At 40.7% G+C, this 21,107-nt stretch overlaps 1 protein-coding gene across 5 annotated transcripts in view; it reads left to right on the top strand.

The window, feature by feature from the left end:
• The window catches only part of BCAS3 (BCAS3 microtubule associated cell migration factor), a 1,702,410-nt gene that overhangs the window by 255,594 nt on the left and 1,425,709 nt on the right, over positions 1-21,107 (top strand). For all 5 annotated transcript variants that reach the window (XM_082245731.1, XM_082245733.1, XM_082245734.1 and 2 more), the window contains exon 9: positions 3,141-3,217. In XM_082245731.1, coding sequence (XP_082101857.1) covers positions 3,141-3,217 — 77 coding nt within the window. The remainder of the gene's footprint in view (positions 1-3,140; positions 3,218-21,107) is intronic.

Raw genomic sequence — 21,107 nt, 5'->3', positions numbered from 1 at the left:
GACATGTTGGGTATCTATTTAATCGGCAAAACATTATCTTTCACAATATAGAAAAAATTGGGCTAACTTTACTGTTTTCTAATTTCTTAACTAAAAAAGTGTATTTTTTCCAAACAAAATGGCGTTTGTAAGACCGCTGCACAAATACGATGTGACATAAAGTATTGCAATAATCGCCATTATATTCTATGGGGTCTCTGCTAAAAAAAAAAAAAAATGTTTGGGGGTTCTAAGTAATTTTCTAGCAAAAAATACTGATTTTAACTTGTAAACAACAAGTGTCAGAAATAGGCCTGGTTCTTAAGTGGTTAAAGCTTTCCGTATTTAAAAAAATATTTCCAAGCTCTACTTTCCATCTCTATGGTTCATCCCTGACCACAGCCTTCTTAGTGCCCCCTTCTCCTAGCGCCACTGGTCCTTTTTGGGCAAAACAACACTCATTCTACTAATTGCCTGTGAGCCCAGCCATTTACATGCCTCATCACCCAGGGGAAGGGCATCATCATGCAGGTTGGACCAGATCGGAAGGAGGGAATGGGAGGAAAGGAACCTATCCTTATATCAATAAAGTCTGCAGGAAAAAAAGTTATGTATAGGGTTTTCTTGTAACCCTCTAACGCCATCTCCTGGTGGCCCTTAAAGTAGGCGTCACACGGGCTTCTGATCAGAGGCCTTGACCGAGAGCTGTCTGTGACTGTTCAGACAGTGTGCTGGGAGCAGTGAGCATGCTTTAAGCTCACAACTTCAGGCCACTCTTTACTCATATGTTCAGCGGCTGGCCATTAAAGCCCACTTTTCTTGTTGCTACATATATACAGTACACGATAGGCAAGACGTTAAAAAGCAGGGAATAGCTGTCTTTCAGCTATAATGTTTACCTGTAAATCCAGATGATCATCAGCCTCTGCAAGCATTTGTTGAGGTTTAAGCAACTTTTTTTCACTGGCATTTTCAGCTCTAGTCCATGATGTTGAATACAGATACTAATGATGCTGACTGCAACTTAGTTTTTGGCAGATTCTGCAGGTTTTAGTACGCTTTGGCACTGCTTGAAAAACAAAAAGACATGTGAAAGTATGATCAAGGTAATCTAGAGAACAAGCAAACAAAAGTACAAATGTCGCTGTATATGCTTATTTCTGAAATTCATAATAGGACGACGGGGACCCACAGATTTCAAAGGGTCAGGCATGCACACAGAAATTTTTTAACTGCAGTTTTCATAAACATGTACACTCAGATTGCCTTATGTGTAATTTATTTCCATGAAAAGATAGGTACAGTATTGCCAGAGGCCTGTGGCATTGGATTATCTGATTGGAAAACAGTGGTGATTACCCAAATACATCTAACTATACTAACTGATTGTTCCCCAGAGAACAGTTAGCCGTGGCGTAACTGCAGAGGAAGCCCAGGTCTGAGTGATATAGATATATATATATATATATATATATATATATATATATATATATATATATATATATATATATATATATATATATATTGGTGCATCTCATAAATTAGGATATCTTTAAAATTGTAATTTATTTCACACTTATCAGATCCATCTCCTCTTCTTGGGTCCCTGCTGAGATGCCTGGTCCCTACTCTCTGCCAAGTGCCTCCATAGCAAGCTGCTTGCTATTGGGCCACTGGTGTGTGCCTGCTCCCTAGCCGACTCTGTGTATCCATAAGATACAGAGTGCAGGTCATCCTCACTGGTTGTGAATGACAGCAGAAGGAGCCAATGGCTCCAGCTGCTTTGTCTGAGTTAGAGAGGAGAGCGAGCCGAGAGAGCCTTGGCTCTCACGCACATTTCTGGATCAGGATCGAGCTCCAGTAAGTATCTGGGCTGGGGAGTTGCTTGCAGAGGTTTTCTTTACCTTAATGCATAGAACAACCTGCCTTTAGAACCACTTCAATACTGGGCACATTCACCCCCTTCCTGCCCAGGCCAATTTACAGCTTTCAGTGCTGTGGCACTTTGAGAGACAATTGCAACACTGTACCCATTGGAAATTTTTAGAATTTCATTCACATAAAAAGAGATTTCTTTTGGTGGTATTTAATCACCACTGTTTTTTTTTTATTTCTAAACAAAGAAAAAAAGACCAAACATTTTGAAAGGAAAAAAATAGTTTTTTTATTTTCGGTTATAAAGTTTTGCAAATAAGTAGATTTTCTCTTTTGTTGATGTGCACTGATGGGCACTGATAGGCTACACTGATGAGGCAACACTAATGGGCACTGATGAGGCGACACTCGTGGGCACTGATAGGCAGCACTGATTAGGAGGCACTAAATGGTGGTACTGATGGATGCTGATAGGTGCCACTGATAGGCAGCACTGATTGGTGGCACACATAGGCAGTACTGTTGAGAACTGATTGGCACCGATGGTGCTGCACTGATTATTTAAAAATTCAGTTTCTTCCTGTGCTCAGTGTGGAATAGAGATTTGCACAATCATTTTAAAGACATATAGATTGTTTTTTTTTTTTTTTTTTCTGCGAGTACAACGATTCTTTGTTGCAGTTTGTAATTTGTATGGACATAGTTAGATTTACATTGTAGATTTTGTGATTTTTATGTATCTTTTTCCTTTTAATGGAGGGCATTTTCTTCCTGAAAGAGTCTAACCAATTAGAATATTGTCTAAGTTTTGGCGTGTTATTAAATAGCATCCTATTCCCATTGAAGGAGATAAAATTCAAGATGCAAGTCACTTTCCCCATCAATAATAGGCTCAAATAATTCTGAAGGTCTGATGTAAATACGTTGGATTTATAGCTTAGGGAAAACAAATATTTACAAGTTCCTTTAATTTCAGAGTGCTAACATTATTCTGAGATTTGAAAGACAAGCCCTATGTGTTTCAAAACATTCCCAAACAAAATTGTGTTTATTAAAGGAAAAAAATAAAACAAAACAATGAAGAAATGCTTTTCAAGGCTAATCAACTGTCTCTACAGTGTCTCAGTGTTATCTTGTAAAACTCAGGGAAATATAAGCATTTTGTTGATGAATGTTTAGAGGTTTAAGAGATCTTTGTTTAGAATGCTGTTTGTTTGGGTTGTTTAAAATATCCTTCCATTAAAAATGTCTCAGCGCTGTTATTTGGAACCTTTTTTTCCCCTTAGGCTGCTATCCATGTCCTGGGCCAAACATGAATCCTATTGCTTTGGGGAGTCGTTGGCTTGCATATGCTGAAAATAAGGTAAGAGCTGACTTGCTGATTGTAAAGTATTAACTGTTACAGGGTGAAGCTGCCACAATGGAAGTGATCAATTATGAAGCCTTTCCTTAAGATATACAGGGTCTGTACATATATACAAGTGATCACCCCACATGTCTTGTCAGTAATCATTTTATCACTGACAACTGCACAGATAAGTGATTTTACAGAAGTGGTGTAGCTCTCTGCCAGTGGCTCACAATGCAAGAATGTTCTACAGAGAATAAGTCTTATGTATCAGCTTAAATATGTTCTTTTCAAAGCCTAACTTTGGGTAAAAAAAGTTGAAACACATAAACAGGGGTTGTTTTAACTGCCAATGTATTTGCAATACTGTCCATCCAATCCTGTCATTTACACAGCCCTGCCAAATAGCGTTATCAGGTCGATGACCTTACATTTTCTATGGAAGTTAAGCAATACAGCTTACTTGCTGTTCCACCCCTAGCCTATTTATACTGCCTGGCCAAAAAAAAAAAGGTCACACACTCTAAAATTCTGTTGACTTTGATTTCGGCACGTATTCGCTGTGGCATTGTTTCGATAAGCTTCTGCAATGTCACAATATTTATTTCCGTCCAGTGTTGCATTCATTTTTCACCAAGATCTTGTATGGATGATGGGAGAGTCAGACCGCAGCGCAAAACCTTCTCCAGCTCATCCCAAAGATTCTCAATGGGGTTAAGTTCTGGACTCTGTGGTGGCCAATCCTTGTGTGAAAATTATGTCTCATGCTCCCTGAACCACGCTTTCACACTTTGAGCCCGATGAATCCTGGCATTGTCATCTTGGAATATGCCCGTGCCATCAGGGAAGAAAAAATCCATTGATGGAATAACCTGGTCATTCAGTATATTCAGGTAGTCAGCTGACCTCATTCTTTGGGCACATGCAGTAACGATCCAATAGGATAGTTACTACATGCTTAGTTTAGTTGGTTGCTTAGGTAATTCCAGGTGGCTACTTTTTTTTGGCCAGGCAGTGTGTTTGAATAGTGGAGAGTCATCATTCTGTACTCTACTCTTATAAGCAAGCTAACAATGTTAGATTGACAGCACTATGCAACGCAATATGACTGGCTCACACTAACTCCCTCTCACAGTTTTAGCCCTGGTGTGCAACGAATTCCAGAAAGTTAGTATGTACATATATACAGCATATTCTAGCATCCTGTAGAATTGCACATAATGATTTTTGGATAAAATAGTACTTTTCTGTTTGCCTGATGTTTAACTGGAAATTTCCAATAGGCATGTCATACAGTACCACTAAAAGGCAAACCACAAGATCTTGTTTTTGTTATTTATTTAACAATTGAAATATGGCGAGGAGGGTACAGATAAAAAAAAGCAGAGGTTTACTCTTGTCAACTGACTTTACAATAAATAGACCATCAGAGTCACACAGAAAGATAATTCCACCTATATAGGGCACAGATATTTACATCCCCCTCCCAAAAAAAAAAAAAATAATAATAATTCTAGTATATGTAAACCCTAACAGCTCATTGGTCAGTACTCGTTCTTTACGCATATCTCCTCAAGTTTTAGCTTATGAAATGTGGAGCATCAGTAAAATACAGTGACAACAGTCAGCTCATTCTGTTCTCTAATTGAAGGGGATCAAGGAAATAAATGGGTTTACTTCGTAAAGCAGATGCTTTTTGCACCTTTTTTAATCTTTAGTTGCATCTCAGTGTTGCTGTTCTTTTAAAGCCTCTTTGCTGCCTGTTTACTTTCATACACTACAGTGAGGTCACTGTAGGTTAAGCCCCGTACACACGTACCGATGGTCGGCTTACAAATGTTCCTCTTTTCTCCCCGGGATGTCGGTGTCTGCTGAAAAGTGCAAAGACAGCACAAGGACAGCACAAGAATTTTGTCCGCCGACTGCAGAAGTGATGTCATGTAATGGTTAACTTTCCCTGTGTTTTCTATTTTCTGAGCATGCCCAGTCTTGCAAATCTGCGGTCTGTCGGCCGAATTGTGTACTGACAGGCGAACAATCGTCCGTTCTGGTGTCGGCATACAAATATTTTCATGTTTGCAAGAAAGACTTTTGTCCGCGGATTGTGCGCAGACATCTGTCGGAGGCACCATACTAACACGCGTACAATCGGCAGATCCTTCGTCCACCGACGTTTGTATGCCGACGATCGGTACGTGTGTACGGGCCTTCAGGGTGACAATCAAAGACTGTTGTCCATCTCAAGTAAGAGATGTCTTAACAAGGACTTTCATGGCAAGATTACCCAGGTAATCTTTTAATGAAACCTGCTTACCTAAATTGTGAAAATGACTTTAAAAAACACATTTACATATTAAAGCTAATAGTGATCAGATTTATGTAAATTTTAACAAATTTTAGACCTATTTTACTTAACATGAAGTAAATATGGCTGACAAAGTTAGTCTGTAAAAGATCCATTATAATGAAATATTGAACAGGAAAACCCAGTTATAATAAACCAGATAAAAAAATCTGCGCTCAAGTGAAATTGATAAGTGACGAAAAGGATTAACTAGCAGCTGGCACTATACCTTGCTACCACATATTGACAAAAATATTTATACAACCAGTGCAGCACCCACATTAGAAAATGTATGTAAAAAAAACACCTTAATGATAGTGCTAAATATCTTCATCATACCAGTGCTTAGAAATAGTATAACTTGATACTCAAACTAAAAAAAAGGATTTGTACAGACTCACAGGAGTGCAGTTCGTTCTGCTTGTTCGTTCGACCTATTTTCAGCAGACAGTGAGATGAAGCCTGCTGTAGGTGGACTTTACAGAGCCGGTCTAGGCTGTTGCAAGATCACGACAGTTTGGTCGGGATCCGTCCACAACCCTGGATTGACACCTGGCTCAGCCTCTTAGTGAGCCGCTGAGAGCCTGAACCGATTGATCCCGCCACCTCCACAGCCCAGCGTTCCAGTGAGCATGGGGGGGGAGGGGAGTGTAGAGAGTGCAGAGCAGACAGTGGTGACTGACAGTCACAAGCTCTCTGTTCACAGAACAATGAGAACCGAGCAATCCGTGGTCTTTGATCACTCGGTTCTCAATCTTAGAGTTGCTGGTGGCCAGATGCAGCATCGGACCAATACTGCATCCACCCAGGTAAGTATGTTTGAAAGTTAGAAAGGTAAGAAGGTTTGAAAACTCCAAAGATAGCCAGGGTTACCCCTGTCACTCTTATTCAAGGCTTATCAGAACAATTGTGACCCCCATATAACCAGATAAGCCTGGTTGTCTGACTGCATTTTGTTAATATACTGTATGCAACTGCTTTGTGACCATTCCTGTTGTTCTCCTTATGATCTGAAGGTTTTGTTCAGTTTGGAATATCTGGGTCTTTCAGATTTAGGAGGAAGATTGCATCTAACATCTACCATTTGTGCTGATCACATGGATCTCTTTGTATACCGTAGGTTCTGCCTAACCTTCTATGAGAGGTGAATTCTTGCTTTCCTAGTCATGAGCAATAACTAAACTTGGTTTGGAACTACAGGCTTGGAGCTTTCCATTTCCATTGTACTAGGGCAGTGTAAAGTGATATATTTTTAGAGCACACATAAGCCTAATTTGTTTCTTTTCTTTTATCGGTGAAATAATGAAGTTGGACTATTACCTACAAAGAGATCGGATTGCTGCGGTTCCACTGCTCTTTTATGCTTTAGTCTCCTCACTGAACAGTTGAATAAAAAGCCTGTATATCATATAGAATGGCCCCAATATGTGCTAATCAGACAATTGTTTCACGTTCCTGATTGAAGTGCAGCCAGCAGCCATTTGTGTGGGTGGTTTTCTGCCCAGACTATGATGCTTCCTGTGTTACTCAATTTGCCTGAAGTACATCCCAGATTTTCTCCCCATCAGTCATTCATTTTTTGGCCCTTGATACAGATTCCTTTCTCCCCTAACTCTGCTAAGCCAATAGCGTGAAATTTGTTTCAGTGCCATAGTTGTGTACATGTTTGTTCACATCTGTAATTTATTTCTCTTAAGGGATGGAGACATACAAGAAGAAGGGATATAAATGTTGTCTCTGACATCATAAACATATCATCTCGCAGGCCCAGCCACACAAATACAAGCAGTGGTATTGTGCAAGGGCTTAAGTGTTATACACAGAAAAAATATCCTAATACCATTTGCAAAGAAAGCACATATGTTAAGCTGGAGTATGAGGTTAAAAGTCCTAACCTAATTTTTATGTTTCCAAAGAATTATTTCCTTTCAAATGCTTTGGGAATATTAGCCCTAAGCTTTAGAACACGTCGTTGGAGGGGTAATCCATTCTGATTATCCTTTTATTTATTGGGACCACAACCATCCAGCAACTTCTTGCCACAACTCCCTGGTGTAAAGCAACACAATAGTTCTAGTAAATCCACTTCTTGTAGTATAGTGTACTAATAAATCACTGGACATTACATTATGTTTTAAGTTTCAAAGTGATTTTAAATTGTCTATGAATTTTATCCTTTTTTCTAGTTTCTGAAGCTGGAGCTGTTTTGTGTCAAAAAGTGGCAGGTATTAACTTTGTATCTTGGTAGGGTATCTTTTGAGGTTTGGTACATCATAGGTACCCACATATGAGGGTTTAATTGTGGCTTCCAACCTTCAACTTTTAAATTCCTGCCTAAGTTCTGGCCCCACAAGGTACCCATTGTAGCCAAAAAAGTCTCTTCTGTGCAAGGCATTCTCTGACTGTGTAAATAAGCCCCACCAACCTGCCATGCTCTGTTGAGAGAAACTTAATGACCAGTAAGGCTACTCTCAATGTTTAAGGGACTTGTGGGTAGGTGGAACTTAGCATTTAAGCAAGAGAAGGCAACATTTAGTTATAAAATGTTTTCTGAGAGTAAACAGAGCAAGAATTTGTGACTAATCAAGATAAAAGCAGGAAACTTGTAACACAAGCTCTTACACAAGTCTCATACTGTAACATGGCTGAATTGTTTGCTCTAAAGTATATGTTTAATCCTTTCTGAATCTATTATCTTTAATAAAGCAGTATACATATAGGATAAGGTTGGTTTAAACATTTTCTAAGAAGTCATAGTTACCATGGCCCTCAGCACACTATTTAATAAAATCTCTCTAATGTGAAAATACTTGTTCCAGGTCAGTTAATCAATAATAGAAATGAAAGCTGAGCATGAAGGGCCTAAAGTCCGAATTGTCAAAAAAAAAAAAAAAAGCCAGCTCTCATATTTCTATCCTGACAGGTTCTTTTTCATAATGTACATACTATTAGACTAAGGGGTTGATTTACTAAATAGACTCTGCAATTTGCAAATTGCAGTTGCACTGTGCAAATGCAGTTGCTCCATAGCTTAGTAAATGAGGAGAAGCTCTGTTGTCTTTTTTTTATTTTCCTTTCACGTGATTGGGTAGTCTTTGCAAAGTGAAATTTTACCTCATTTGCTAAGCATTTACTAATTTACTTTGCAAAGTGCACATTCTACTTGCCTTTAGTAAATCAATCCCTAAGTGTTATCCAAGAAGTTAACCACATTTTTGGCTGTAGCGCTTTCTGTATTATGCGCATAAAAATTTGGTGTAGTGTAGGGACTAACTGATATTATGATAGGTCATTTGCAAGTAAAAAAAAATGGCAATGACATTTAACAGTTTAGTTGCAAGGGGCGGGGCTTTGCACCAGGATGATTGGACATAATGTCAACAAATCTAGGCCCTGTGGGTACCCCAAATCCAGTGTTCCAGGAGCTCCACAGGGAATCATTTTGAAGACAAAAATGGGCACTTGCAGCTACAAGCAGGTCAACCCTGTTGTAATCTTAGGTACTTATTTGCTGAGGTCAGGTTCATTTTCAGATTGTATAGAACAAAAAGAGTGCTTATATATTGTACCAAAGTCCTTGACCTTGCCTTTTACGGGGTCAGTAACACAGGGGTATACTACTTTTACTATGGTTCATTAGTATTAAAGCCCAACTCCAGACACAGTGGGTTTGATTTACTAAAACTGGAAAGTCCAAAATCTGGTGCAGCTCTGTTATGAAACCAATCAGCTCCCAGTTTTTTTTTTGTCAAAGCTTAATCAAACAAGCTGAAGTTAGAAGCTGATTGGCTACCATGCACAGATGCATCAGATTTTGCACTCTCCAGATTTAGTAAATCAACCCTAGTGTCTTATTTATTGCTTTTACCCTTCAACATTTCTATATTCTATGTTTGTCTTTTCTTACATATTTCGGTTCAATAGTTTGTATTGAAAAGTTAACAGATTAGGACATTAGGAGCAGTAAACATGCCCCAGTGCAGTGGCATGCACTGTTATCAATATTGTGAGTGGCAAGAGGCAGAACAGTACATCAAGAAAGGCATTGAACATTAAGATATCTTTATTGCATATATAAGACTAATGTAATTCGTGAGGTAAAGTAGAAAAAAAGGATAAAGGAAGACAATACAGCAGAAAAAGGAAAGTAGCTAAGAAAGTGGAAGAAGGTGGAAGGGAGGGGAATCCAAGGTTGGGGAGGGCCAGACATCGCAAACGTTACCTTTGTTTAAGACTTTTGGGAGAACATTAGAGATGCAAAGGTCAGTTCGGTCAAGGAGACCTTGTCTTTCCAAAAAGCACTGTTTTTTCATTTGAAATATTCTTCATTTTGTTGTTGGGCATCATCCAGGAAACTTGGGCATTAACTTGCGATGATTTGCAATTGATTTGCAACTGAGTGTATGTGTAACAGCTTCTGGTTTCTTAACACGTAGTCTGTATCAGGTCTGCAGTGCGATTAAGAAGGAACATAACATAAACAGTCTTCAAAAGTCTTTTGCTACAGGGTAAGATCACCAGATATATAAAAAGATGCCTATTTCCCCTCTCACCTTTAATTTTTATGTTAACCCTTGAACTCCTCTTGCATTAAATTTGGACCCAACCCACATATCTCTGGCCACAAGGTTGCAGCTTACACAGATGACCTTCTCTTTTATATTGCTAATCAAATAATTTCCCTACCATCACTTCTACAAGAACTTCGTAAATGTGGTGCACTGTAATTGTTTTTTGGTAAACCTACAAAATCTGGAGCTTTGATCGCATCTTTAGATAAACATACCATAAGGATCTTTTTACCTAATTTCCTGTGCCGTTGGGCACCACAATCCATTGAGTACCCAAGCACGCATATCCTTGCTGAGCCTTTCCTGATATTGAGGCTAAACTAACTTCCAGTTTCTCATTCCCTGAGGAAAGACTTTTCCTGGACTGATAATGCACTTTCCTGGTTTGGGAGGTGCAATATTATAAAAATAAATGTGATGCCACAGCTGCTATATTTGCTTTAGGCATAACCGATGCACATTCCACATGCCTTTTTCTGCTCCATAGAGTCCATTAAATTTGTCTGATGAGGTAGGGTAAAGGGAGGAGTGGGGCTACTGAATCCAGCATGCTGTTATACTTCAAGTGGAGTTCCACCCATTTTTGGAACTTTAGATCTATGTAATCCCCTTTAAAATGGCTTTTACCAATGGAAACTTTTTTTTTTTTTTTTTGCTAGTAAATACCTTAATTTCTGCTTTATTCCTCCTCTCCTCACTTCCGGGTCCGATCGACGATGACGTCATTCGGCGATTCGCAGTGTCTGCTGGGATGTATTCTATTCCAGAGATCTCGCAGTAGCTGAGCCGTGCCTGCCCCGCCTCCGCCCCGCCTCCTCTCATTGAGTTGTATTGTATGAATGTATTAAGGCCGTTCTCTGCCCCGCCTCCGCCCCGCCTCCTCTCATTGAGTTGTATTGTATGAATGTATTAAGGCCGTTCTCTGCCCCGCCTCCACCCCGCCTCCTCTCATTGAGTTGTATTGTATGAATGTATTAAGGCCGCTCTCTGCCCCGCCTCCGCCCCGCCGCGGGGCAGAGAACGGCCTTAATACATTGCATACAATACAACTCAATGAGAGGAGGCGGGGCGGAGGCGGGGCAGAGAACAGCCTCAATACATTGCATACAATACAACTCAATGAGAGGAGGCGGGGCGGAGGCGGGGCAGGCACGGCTCAGTACAACTCAGCTACTGCGAGATTTCTGGAATAGAATACATCCCAGCAGACACTGCGAATCGCCGAATGACGTCATCGCTGATCGGACCCGGAAGTGAGGAGAGGAGGAATAACGCAGAAATTAAGGTATTTACTAGCAAAAAAAAAAAGTTTCCATTGGTAAAAGCCGTTTTAAAGGGGATTACATAGATCTATGTATTCCAACCTATTAAAAATGGGTGGAACTCCGCTTTCAGCACATACGGCACGGGTGATCGACTGGTGCAGACACTTAGGTTTTACTTGAACAGGATGCCCCCCCCCCCCCCATCCCACTGTCAGGGCTTCCATGGGCTTAACAAAAGATGTCTAGAATGCTGCTCAAACACCCTTTATTAGACACTCCCTGAAGTTGACCGGTACGTTTCCCTGCCTAATGTTAGGATTTTTTTCTGAGTTCTTCCCAGGCTAGTCCAACGTGATTCTTGAGCAATGGGTAGTTAGAGCATCAACATTTCTATCCGCACTACAGAGGAAGACTCTCTCCACAGTCTCTGCACTTTGTTGTCTCAACGCTTGGTGCTTGGAGCCAACACCAACTTTTCCATTTTCTGCATTCTTTACCTAAACCTCACAGTTTTTTAAGGGGACTTGACTCTACTTGAAAAGGTCTGTCGAAAGGACAGGGCCATGCAAAGGTCTTTATCCTCTTCATACCAATTCTTACTGACTGCACACTCAGGAGGTGACCCTAGATTTCTTGCCAATTGGGAAAATGACCTACAACGTTTCAAAGCTTAATGTTAGGGGTTTTCTTCTCCCATGGCACCTATCGTTGGACATCTGGAGTTCCTCCAAGGCTAGTCTGACATGATTTTTTGTTCATGGATTGAGCAAGGGGTAGTTATAGCATCAACATTTTTATCCACACAACAGAGGAACACTCTCTCCACAGTCTCTGCAACTTATGGTGTCTCAACGCTTGGTGCTTGGAGCCAACACCAACTTTTACATTTTCTGCATTCTTTACCTAAACCTCACAGTTTTTGAAGGGGATTTGACTCTACTTGAAGATGTCTGTGGAAAGGACAGGGCCGTGCAAAGCTTTTAATCCTCTTCATACCAATTCTTACTGACTGCACACTAAGAAGGTGACCCTAAATTTCTCGCCAATTGGAAAAATGACCTATAACGATTTACTGCTTTTATGTTAGGGGTTTTCTTTTCCCATGACACCTATTGTTGGACATGCTCAGTTCCTCCCAGACTAGTCTGACACGATTTTCCGTTCATGGATTGAGCAAGGGATAGATATAGCATCAATATTTCTATCCACACAACAGAAGAACACTCTCTCCATAGTCTCTGCAAATTATGGTGTCTCAACACTTGGTGCTTGGAGCCAACACCAACTTTTACATTTTCTGCATTCTTTACCTAATCCTCACAGATTTTTGAAGGAATTGACTTTACTTGTGGAGGTCTGTCAAAAAGGAAGGGCCATGCAATGCTCTTTATCCTCTTCATACCAACTCGTACTGACTGCACACTCAGGAGGTGACCCTAGATTTCCCGCCAGTTGGGAAAATTACCTACAACGTTTTGGTGAATCATTTCATCACAGCCAAAAAAAACACAACATTGATAAATTTGCTACCCTAGAGGGATCTAAGTACCAGTAGGATAGCAATGTGCAGAGCCAGTATGTTTGGAGAACTTGATTTAGCTGTCTGCCATCTTTGGGACCAGTCTTCCACTTCCATAGAGTATTCAAATTCATCCTTTCCCTTATCAATGTAGCTTGGGAGAGTAGAGGATTATATGAGATGCCAATCTGTCAGGAGCTCATTTGAGGATGAAATATGCAAGCTTAAAAGGTAGTTTTCTCCTAAAAATCTTTAATCTGGGACCTTTTAATTAGCTCTGAAGGGTTGCAAAGTTTTAGAGCCTGTACCAGTTGCCAATTTATAAAAGTTATTAATATATTGAGCAAACCACAACTGAAAGTTACTTGGGTTATTAAACCTAGGTACAAAAGACAAGTAATGTTAAATGAAGGGATAAATTCAGTCAGAGAAGTTTTTCCGAGTACTTCATCCATAGGTCGTCCCTTATTTTAAGCAAATGAGAGGTGATTGAATTGAATAGGGTGCCATGCCCTGGGCAAGAGTCAAAGAAGATTGTAAGTGCAGAGTGGATCGACATCCAGTGGCTTGGGGAAGGCATGATCTGCAATATCCCCATATAAATAAATCTCACTTTGCATAATATGAAGAATATTTGAAGGTGTGAAAACTGGGAGAACCTGAAAAGAGTAGAGATGCTTCAATACCAAGGTCATCTTAATAGCATTAAGGCTAAGCCTTAATAAATTGTATAGTTGTCAGAAGCTCTTTTGCTTTCTTGAAGATTGAAGGATAGTTGGCCAACTATACTGTAATAAGCCATAGGAGACTGTGAGGAAAACCCCCAAGTATAACAATTTGGTTGGTTCCCAGTTGAAGTGAAAGAGTATTGCAATTGCTACACAACAGGGGAGGGGAGAGAAATATACATGGCCCTAGGCTTACCACTACTGACTTGCAATCCCAAGATACATTTAAAATCTCTGAGGTTCTTAAAAAGATGCAGGATGTACACCACTTTGTTAGTAACCAAGAGTAAAGTATCATCAGCCTATACATTCAACCTATAATAGTTTCTCACCACAGAAATCAATTAAATATCCTATTTATTTTGATCAGCTGAACCAATGATTCTATGGACAATGTGAACTAAACAGGGGATTTATTAAAGAAGTGGGTCTAAACTTTGTCCAGTGCATAGTGTCTGTCTTTGGTTTAGAACTCATACTTATCATACTTCGACAGGAAGGGGGTGAGGAGCAGATTCCAATTTTACAGCACATCAAAGGCTTTCTTCAGCCATTAGGTCTAGGTTTCTTGCTATTTTTCAATTGGTTAATTACAATCTGAATTTTTCGGCCACATTGTAATGAGTTTTATGACAGACCCCAGTTCCATTGTTGTGTCTCTGTCCCCTCCTCTACTGTGTCATTCAAAAGCACAGCCTGTTTTGATGTTGCTATTTGTAGCTAAGCTCCGTGTGGCTTACAACCAGATAGAGAGGTAAGGAAGGACCTAAAGCACTTTTTGTTTAAGGAAGAATTCAAGGAATGATCTAAGGCAGCCCACAGATGAATCTTCTTTTCTTTTTTTTTTCTTTTTCATTCAGCCAGCGGAAATGAGAAAAAAACTGACCCAATTCCCCTATCTACACATTTGAGGTGGATGGGGGGGGAACCTCCCCGCTGATCTATTGCATTTTGACAACGGGGAGACTTGCCAACTGTCAGAATACTTTGGTCAGCGTTGCAGGCGATAGCCTGCAGTGCTGATTGAGCAGGAAAAATCAGATGGAAAATCAAAGAGCAGGAAAAATCAGATGGGGTGAATGTACAGAAGTCGATTGGTAGATCTGTACAACCACAGTACCCATACATAGGTCAAAGTTTGGCTGATCCCTGCTGAACCAGCTGATCCATGTTTGGCCGGAGTAATCTTCAAACTGGTCCCATCACTTTTCTAACACCAATACTAACCTTGTGGAAGAATGATACTTACCTATTTTCAAGCCGGTCCAGTCCCTCTGGGAACTAGCAGTGGCTTCAGGGGAGTGGAGGGAGCATCAACAATGAATGGCCCATAGTAAGTCTGTGGGTGATGTCACCACTTAGGCATTGCAGCCATTGCAAAAGCGATCTCTCCTTTCCCCTCTCCCCTGTAGCCTCTGCTGGCTGACACATGGGAGGTCACGTAACAGCTCCAGTGTGGCCTGAGAATAGGTAAGTACAGAATGTGCATTTTTTTTCCACTGGATAGTTATTATAGGTGTTAGAAGGGGAGTGGAAGCAGTTTTAAGATTAGTTAGATCGATTCCAGAATTCCACTTTAAACATTTATCAGAAGTCATTAAAAAAAAATAAAATAAATTATAAGTAAGGGTCCTTTCACACCAAGCGCAGTTGGCTGCAATTGAATGCATTTTAAAGTGCACTCCAACCTAACCGACAGCCCAAAACCAAGGTAATCCTATGGGCATAGTTCACATTGCAGCGAAGTTCAGCGCAGTTCAAAAAAGGTAGAGCATGCTGCATTTTTCTGCACCGCAAATGCAGGGCATGTGCTACAAACATACTACAAATACGCTTGAAACTCACCGCACTGTGCCCCACCCCTTTTTAAGCCAAGAAAGCCTAGCCCAAAAATGTATAGAAAAATGCACTGCAAACGCAGAGCAAATCACATTCAAGCATGCTTCAAATGCGCTTCAAATGCATGTAAGCATGCAGTCAAAAAGGCGCAGTTATATGCAGTTTCTAATGTAAATGGGCCCTTACCACATTTACTAAGCTCTGGGGAAAATAAGTGCAAGTGCCTTTAGTAAATCCACCCCTATGTCTCTGGAATACAAAGTGAAATTCTTCCAGAGGGACAAAGCAGAAAAACGTGAGCTTAAAAATCATGTGGAGCTTGTCACCCAAAAACTAGTAGGAGCTTATTTTGGGCAACAAATGTGCATAGGGCAGCCCATTGAAGTAAATGGGCTACCCTATGCGAGACACACAAAATTGTGTGAAAATCGCCCACATAGAATCGAATCTGAGTTCCTGCCAAAGTGTGAATTGTGCCTTAACTTGTAATAATGGATTTTGTTGGTTTACTTTAACCGTTTCAATACAGGGCACTTTACCCCCTTCCTGTCCAGGCCAATTTTCAGCTTTCAGCACTGTCACACTTTGAATGACAATTGCGTGGTCATGCAACGCTGTACCCATATTACATTTTTGTGATTTTTTTTTTCACACAAATAGAGCCTTTTTTTGGTCATATTTATTCACCACTGGGTTTTTTAATTTTTGCTAAAAGAAAAAAAAACAAAAAACGAAAAGACCGGAAATTATAAAAAAATACGTTTTTGTTTCCGTCAGAAAAATTTTGTAAATAGGTAGTTTTTCTGCTGCACTGATAGGCACTGATAGACTGCACTGATTGGCACTGATGAGATGGCACTAAAGGGCACTGATGAGGTGACACTGATGAGGAGGCACTAATATGCAGCACTGATGGGCACTGATAGGTGGCACTGATATGCAGCACTGATGAGCACTGATAGTCAGCACTGATGAGCATTGAGAGGTGGCACTGATAGGCAGCACTTAGCGGCAAGGATAGGCAGCACTGATGAGCAGGCACTGATGGGCACTGAAAAGCAGCACTCACCTGCATCACTGATGGGCAAAAATTGGCATCACTGATGGGCACAGATTTACATCAGAGATGGGCACAGACAAGCATCGCTGCTGGGCACTGTTGGGGCTGAACTGATCATCAGGACACTGATGATCAGTGCCCTGATTATCTGTACAGGTCTCCCCTGTGCGAAAATGCTACTGATCGGCTCTCTTATCCTCACACTCTGTCAGACGATAAAAGGCATTTCCTTGTTTACATGTGATCAGCTGTGATTGAACACAGCTAATCCCATGGGTAAAGAGCCGCATCATCACAAGCATGGTGAGACTAGGTGACGTCATATGACCACGTTCAAAAACAAGGGTGCACCCTGCCTGCCATCATTTGTCTATACGGTGGGCAGGAGGTAGGTAAAGTGTCTAGAAACCCAAAATCTAGTTTTCAGTATATTTTGCATCATGCCTCACTGTATACAGTTTTTAAAGGATGCATTCATGCCTGAGTGTCTTGAATTGCAAGTGAAATCATCTCAATTTCAAAATACTCTACTAAAATGACAAATCGCACATCACGCATTTCAGATGCAATCACATCAAACAAGATCCTGTGAGGCTTGTCACCCAAAAAAGGATCCTAAGCTTCTTTTGGACGACAAGCTTTGCATGATGCGGTGAATCTGAAATGCATGTTGTGTGATTTGTCTATTTCGCAGAGCATTTTGAAATCGTGAGCAGAATTGCAGCGATTCCACCCGCAATTCAAAATGCCCAGATGTGAACGCAGTTCACCTTTTCAGAAAAATAAAAAAATGCACATTTATTTGCAGGTATAAAAATGTGCATTTATTCTTTTTTGTTGCTGGAGCCTGTAAAGTATTGCACCAGCGATCAGCAGATCGCTGGTGCCATGCAGGTCTCCTGCAGACCTGTTATTGTCTCTACTTGCTCGTACCTTGTACGCGGAAGCTGATACATGCTGACAAGAAAAATCAAGAAAAATGAATGAACTACCACTTCATTGTAAACTGCAAACCCACAGCCGCATGAGTGAATGAGTGACACAGCCGGGTGGGGAGAAGAACACCCGTTAGCTGGCATAGCAGGGATCGGGGAGGTGCGGGGTGCATTCAGAACAAGTACATGTTACACCCCAAATAAGTTATTTTTGTGAGTCTGTTGCAAAGTTTCTTACCTGGAAATCCTGTTAGTAACAGCACTTCCTGCTGCAGGCTGACAACGCTAAGCCACTGCCTCTCATTAGCAGCATTTTTGACAACCTGCAAGCTTCTTGGTTTTTGGACTGACAATGTTGCTGCCAATTGCGAGGCTATAGCATTATCAGCCTGGAACGGCAAGTTCTGTGACTAACAAGATCTCCAGGTAGGAAAATTTGCATTTTGCAGCAGATTCAAGAAAGCCTTAAAGCATAAGGCTGATGTCCTAGGGTCTTTTTTTTTTTTCTTCATGTTGAAAACATTTCTACCAAAGAAATGTGTAATGATTTTGTATGGAATTGCTAAATTTTCAAATTTCAAAGCAATTTGCTGTTGTTTAGTAGTGCTTGATATTCAGCAGCATTTTGTGCTGGCGATAAACTGCTAGCAACAGTCACTCCTAATGCATCTCTAAGCAATGTTGTGCAAATCAATGAATGAAATTATAGCCGAGAACATCCCAATGCTGTAGCACTATTATCAGCGACTATAGCAAATAAATTGCTAGCTGCATCACTGGCATTAGCAAATTGTAGCATCCAATAATCTTTGCTACAAAATCAGCCTAACTGTACCCCAGTACAAAAAATGTAATACATTGCAGTTCTTGGCTATGGTGGCTGCATTAGTTTTCATTTTTTAGCCAGTTTTAAGGCTATGAACATTTTCAGCAAGTACAGAAATACCTGTTGATCTTGCCAGAAATGCAGTGTCCTTATCACTTTCTTTAGGCACACTGAAGGAAAATAAAGTTTTCTTTTTTTCTGTAAACTACTAATCCCTTCATTTAGCATATAATAGGGATCAACAAAAGCAAACCTGTTTGCAGTCAAGCCTGGGTGGCGACCATGGCTCCCTCCAGTAGAGAAGTAAACATCTGTTCTGGGAGAGGAAGTGTTATTTGCAGAGTTGCCAGATGAAAATATTTTTTGTAATATACAGGATTTATATAAGGCTAACAGTGTGTGCAGTGCTATACAATATAAAGGGGAACAGTACAATTACAATACACTTAAATGGAGAAGGAATAGGAGGGTCTTGCTCATGGAGCTTACAATCAAAATAAAGTGCAAAAGCTTGAAAAAAGAAAATGAATGCAACCACAACTTCATACTAACATATACTAGGGCCAGTTTAGACAGGTGCCAATTAACCTACTAGAATGTCTTTGGAGAGTGGGAGGAAACCAGAGTATCCAGAGGAAACCCATGCAGGCACAGGGAGAACATGCACGTAGTGCAATGGTTGGGATTCAGACCGACGATCTTAATACACGTGGGTATTGGCGCCACACACTCAGGCGGCTCCAGCCGCTCATTATGTGATGCCTCCCCTTGTGCAGAGCATCTCGTGTGGCGTTGGGAGTCATCCTGGGCTCACATTAGAGTGTCTATATATATATATATATATATATATATATATATATACAACCCCTTTCTCCAGGACCACATCTTACTCTCATGATTTTTTTTACTCATTGACTTTTTATTCATGGACTCTATTGCTGGCAATGAGGTAATCCTGGTGGCTATATATCACTTTTTCATTCTCATTCACTTACAGTGGGTACGGAAAGTATTCAGACCCCCTTAAATTTTTCACTCTTTGTTATATTGCAGCCATTTGCTAAAATTATTTAAGTTCATTCTTCTTCCTCATGAATGTACACATAGCACCCCATACTGACAGAAAAACACAGAATTGTTGACATTGTTGCAGATTTATTAAAAAAGAAAAACTGAAATATCACATGGTCCTAAGTATTCAGACCCTTTGCTCAGTATTTAGTAGAAGCCCCCTTTTGATCTAATACAGCCAGGAGTCTTTTTGGGAAAGATGCAACAAGTCTTTCACACCTGGATTTGGGGATCCTCTGCCATTCCTCCTTGCAGATCCTCTGCAGTTCTGTCAGGTTGGATGGTAAACGTTGGTGGACAGCCATTTTTAGGTCTCTCCAGAGATGCTCAATTGGGTTTAAGTCAGGGCTCTGGCTGGGCCATTCAAGAACAGTCACGGAGTTGTTGTGAAGCCACTCCTTCGTTATTTTAGCTGTGTGCTTAGGGTCATTGTCTTGTTGGAAGGTAAACCTTCGGCCCAGTCTGAGGTCCAGAGCACTCTGGAGAAGGTTTTTGTCCAGGATATCCCTGTACTTGGCCGCATTCATCTTTCCCTTGATTGCAACCAGTTGTCCTGTCCCTGCAGCTGAAAAACACCCCCACAGCATGATGCTGCCACCACCATGCTTCACTGTTGGGACTGTATTGGACAGGTGATGAGCAGTGCCTGGTTTTCTCCACACATACCGCTTAGAATTAAGGCCAAAAAGTTCTATTTTGGTCTCATCAGACCAGAGAATCTTATTTCTCACCATCTTGGAGTCCTTCAGGTGTTTTTTAGCAAACTCCATGCGGGTTTTCATGTGTCTTACACTGAGGAGAGGCTTCCGTCGGGCCACTCTGCTATAAAGCCCCGACTGGTGGAGGGCTGCAGTGATGGTTGACTTTCTACAACTTTCTCCCATCTCCTGACTGCATCTCTGGAGCTCAGCCACAGTGATCTTTGGGTTCTTCTTTACCTCTCTCACCAAGGCTCTTCTCCGCCGATAGCTCAGTTTGGCCAGACGGCCAGCTCTAGGAAGGGTTCTGGTCGTCCCAAATGTCTTCCATTTGAGGATTATGGAGGCCACTGTGCTCTTAGGAACCTTAAGTGCAGCAGAAATCTTTTTGTAACCTTGGCCAGATCTGTGCCTTGCCACAATTCTGTCTCTGAGCTCTTCAGGCAGTTCCTTTGACCTCATGATTCTCATTTGCTCTGACATGCATTGTGATCTGGAAGGTCTTATATAGACAGGTGTGTGGCTTTCCTAATCAAGTCCAATCAGTATAATCAAACACAGCTGGACTCAAATGAAGGTGTAGAACCATCTCAAGGATGATCAGAAGAAATGGAAAGCACCTGAGTTAAATATATGAGTGTCACAGCAAAGGGTCTGAATACTTAGGACCATGTGATATTTCAGTTTTTCTTTTTTAATAAATCTTCAACAATGTCAACAATTCTGTGTTTTTCCGTCAATATGGGGAGCTGTGTGTACATTCATGAGGAAGAAGAATGAACTTAAATGATTTTAGCAAATAGCTGCAATATAACAAAGAGTGAAAAATTTAAGGGGGTCTGAATACTTTCCGTACCCACTGTATGTCCATTGTTCTTTCACTTTTCATTATCCAGGTACTTCAATAATCTTTCAAGTACTTTCTTATGCACGTTGGGCACTCTTTTACTTTTCGTACTTCTCACCCATATCCTCTATGCTGCTCGGCTGGGCACTCCATTTTCATTTCCTTTTAATTGGTATATATGTACTATTACATTTGGTGCACT

Source organism: Pelophylax lessonae (genome assembly GCF_965119305.1).
Source record: "Pelophylax lessonae genome assembly, chromosome: 2".
NCBI classification, from domain to species: Eukaryota; Metazoa; Chordata; class Amphibia; order Anura; family Ranidae; genus Pelophylax; species Pelophylax lessonae.
The sequence above is the reverse complement of the archived record's forward strand: the minus strand, read 5'-3'. Positions and strand labels throughout refer to the sequence as shown.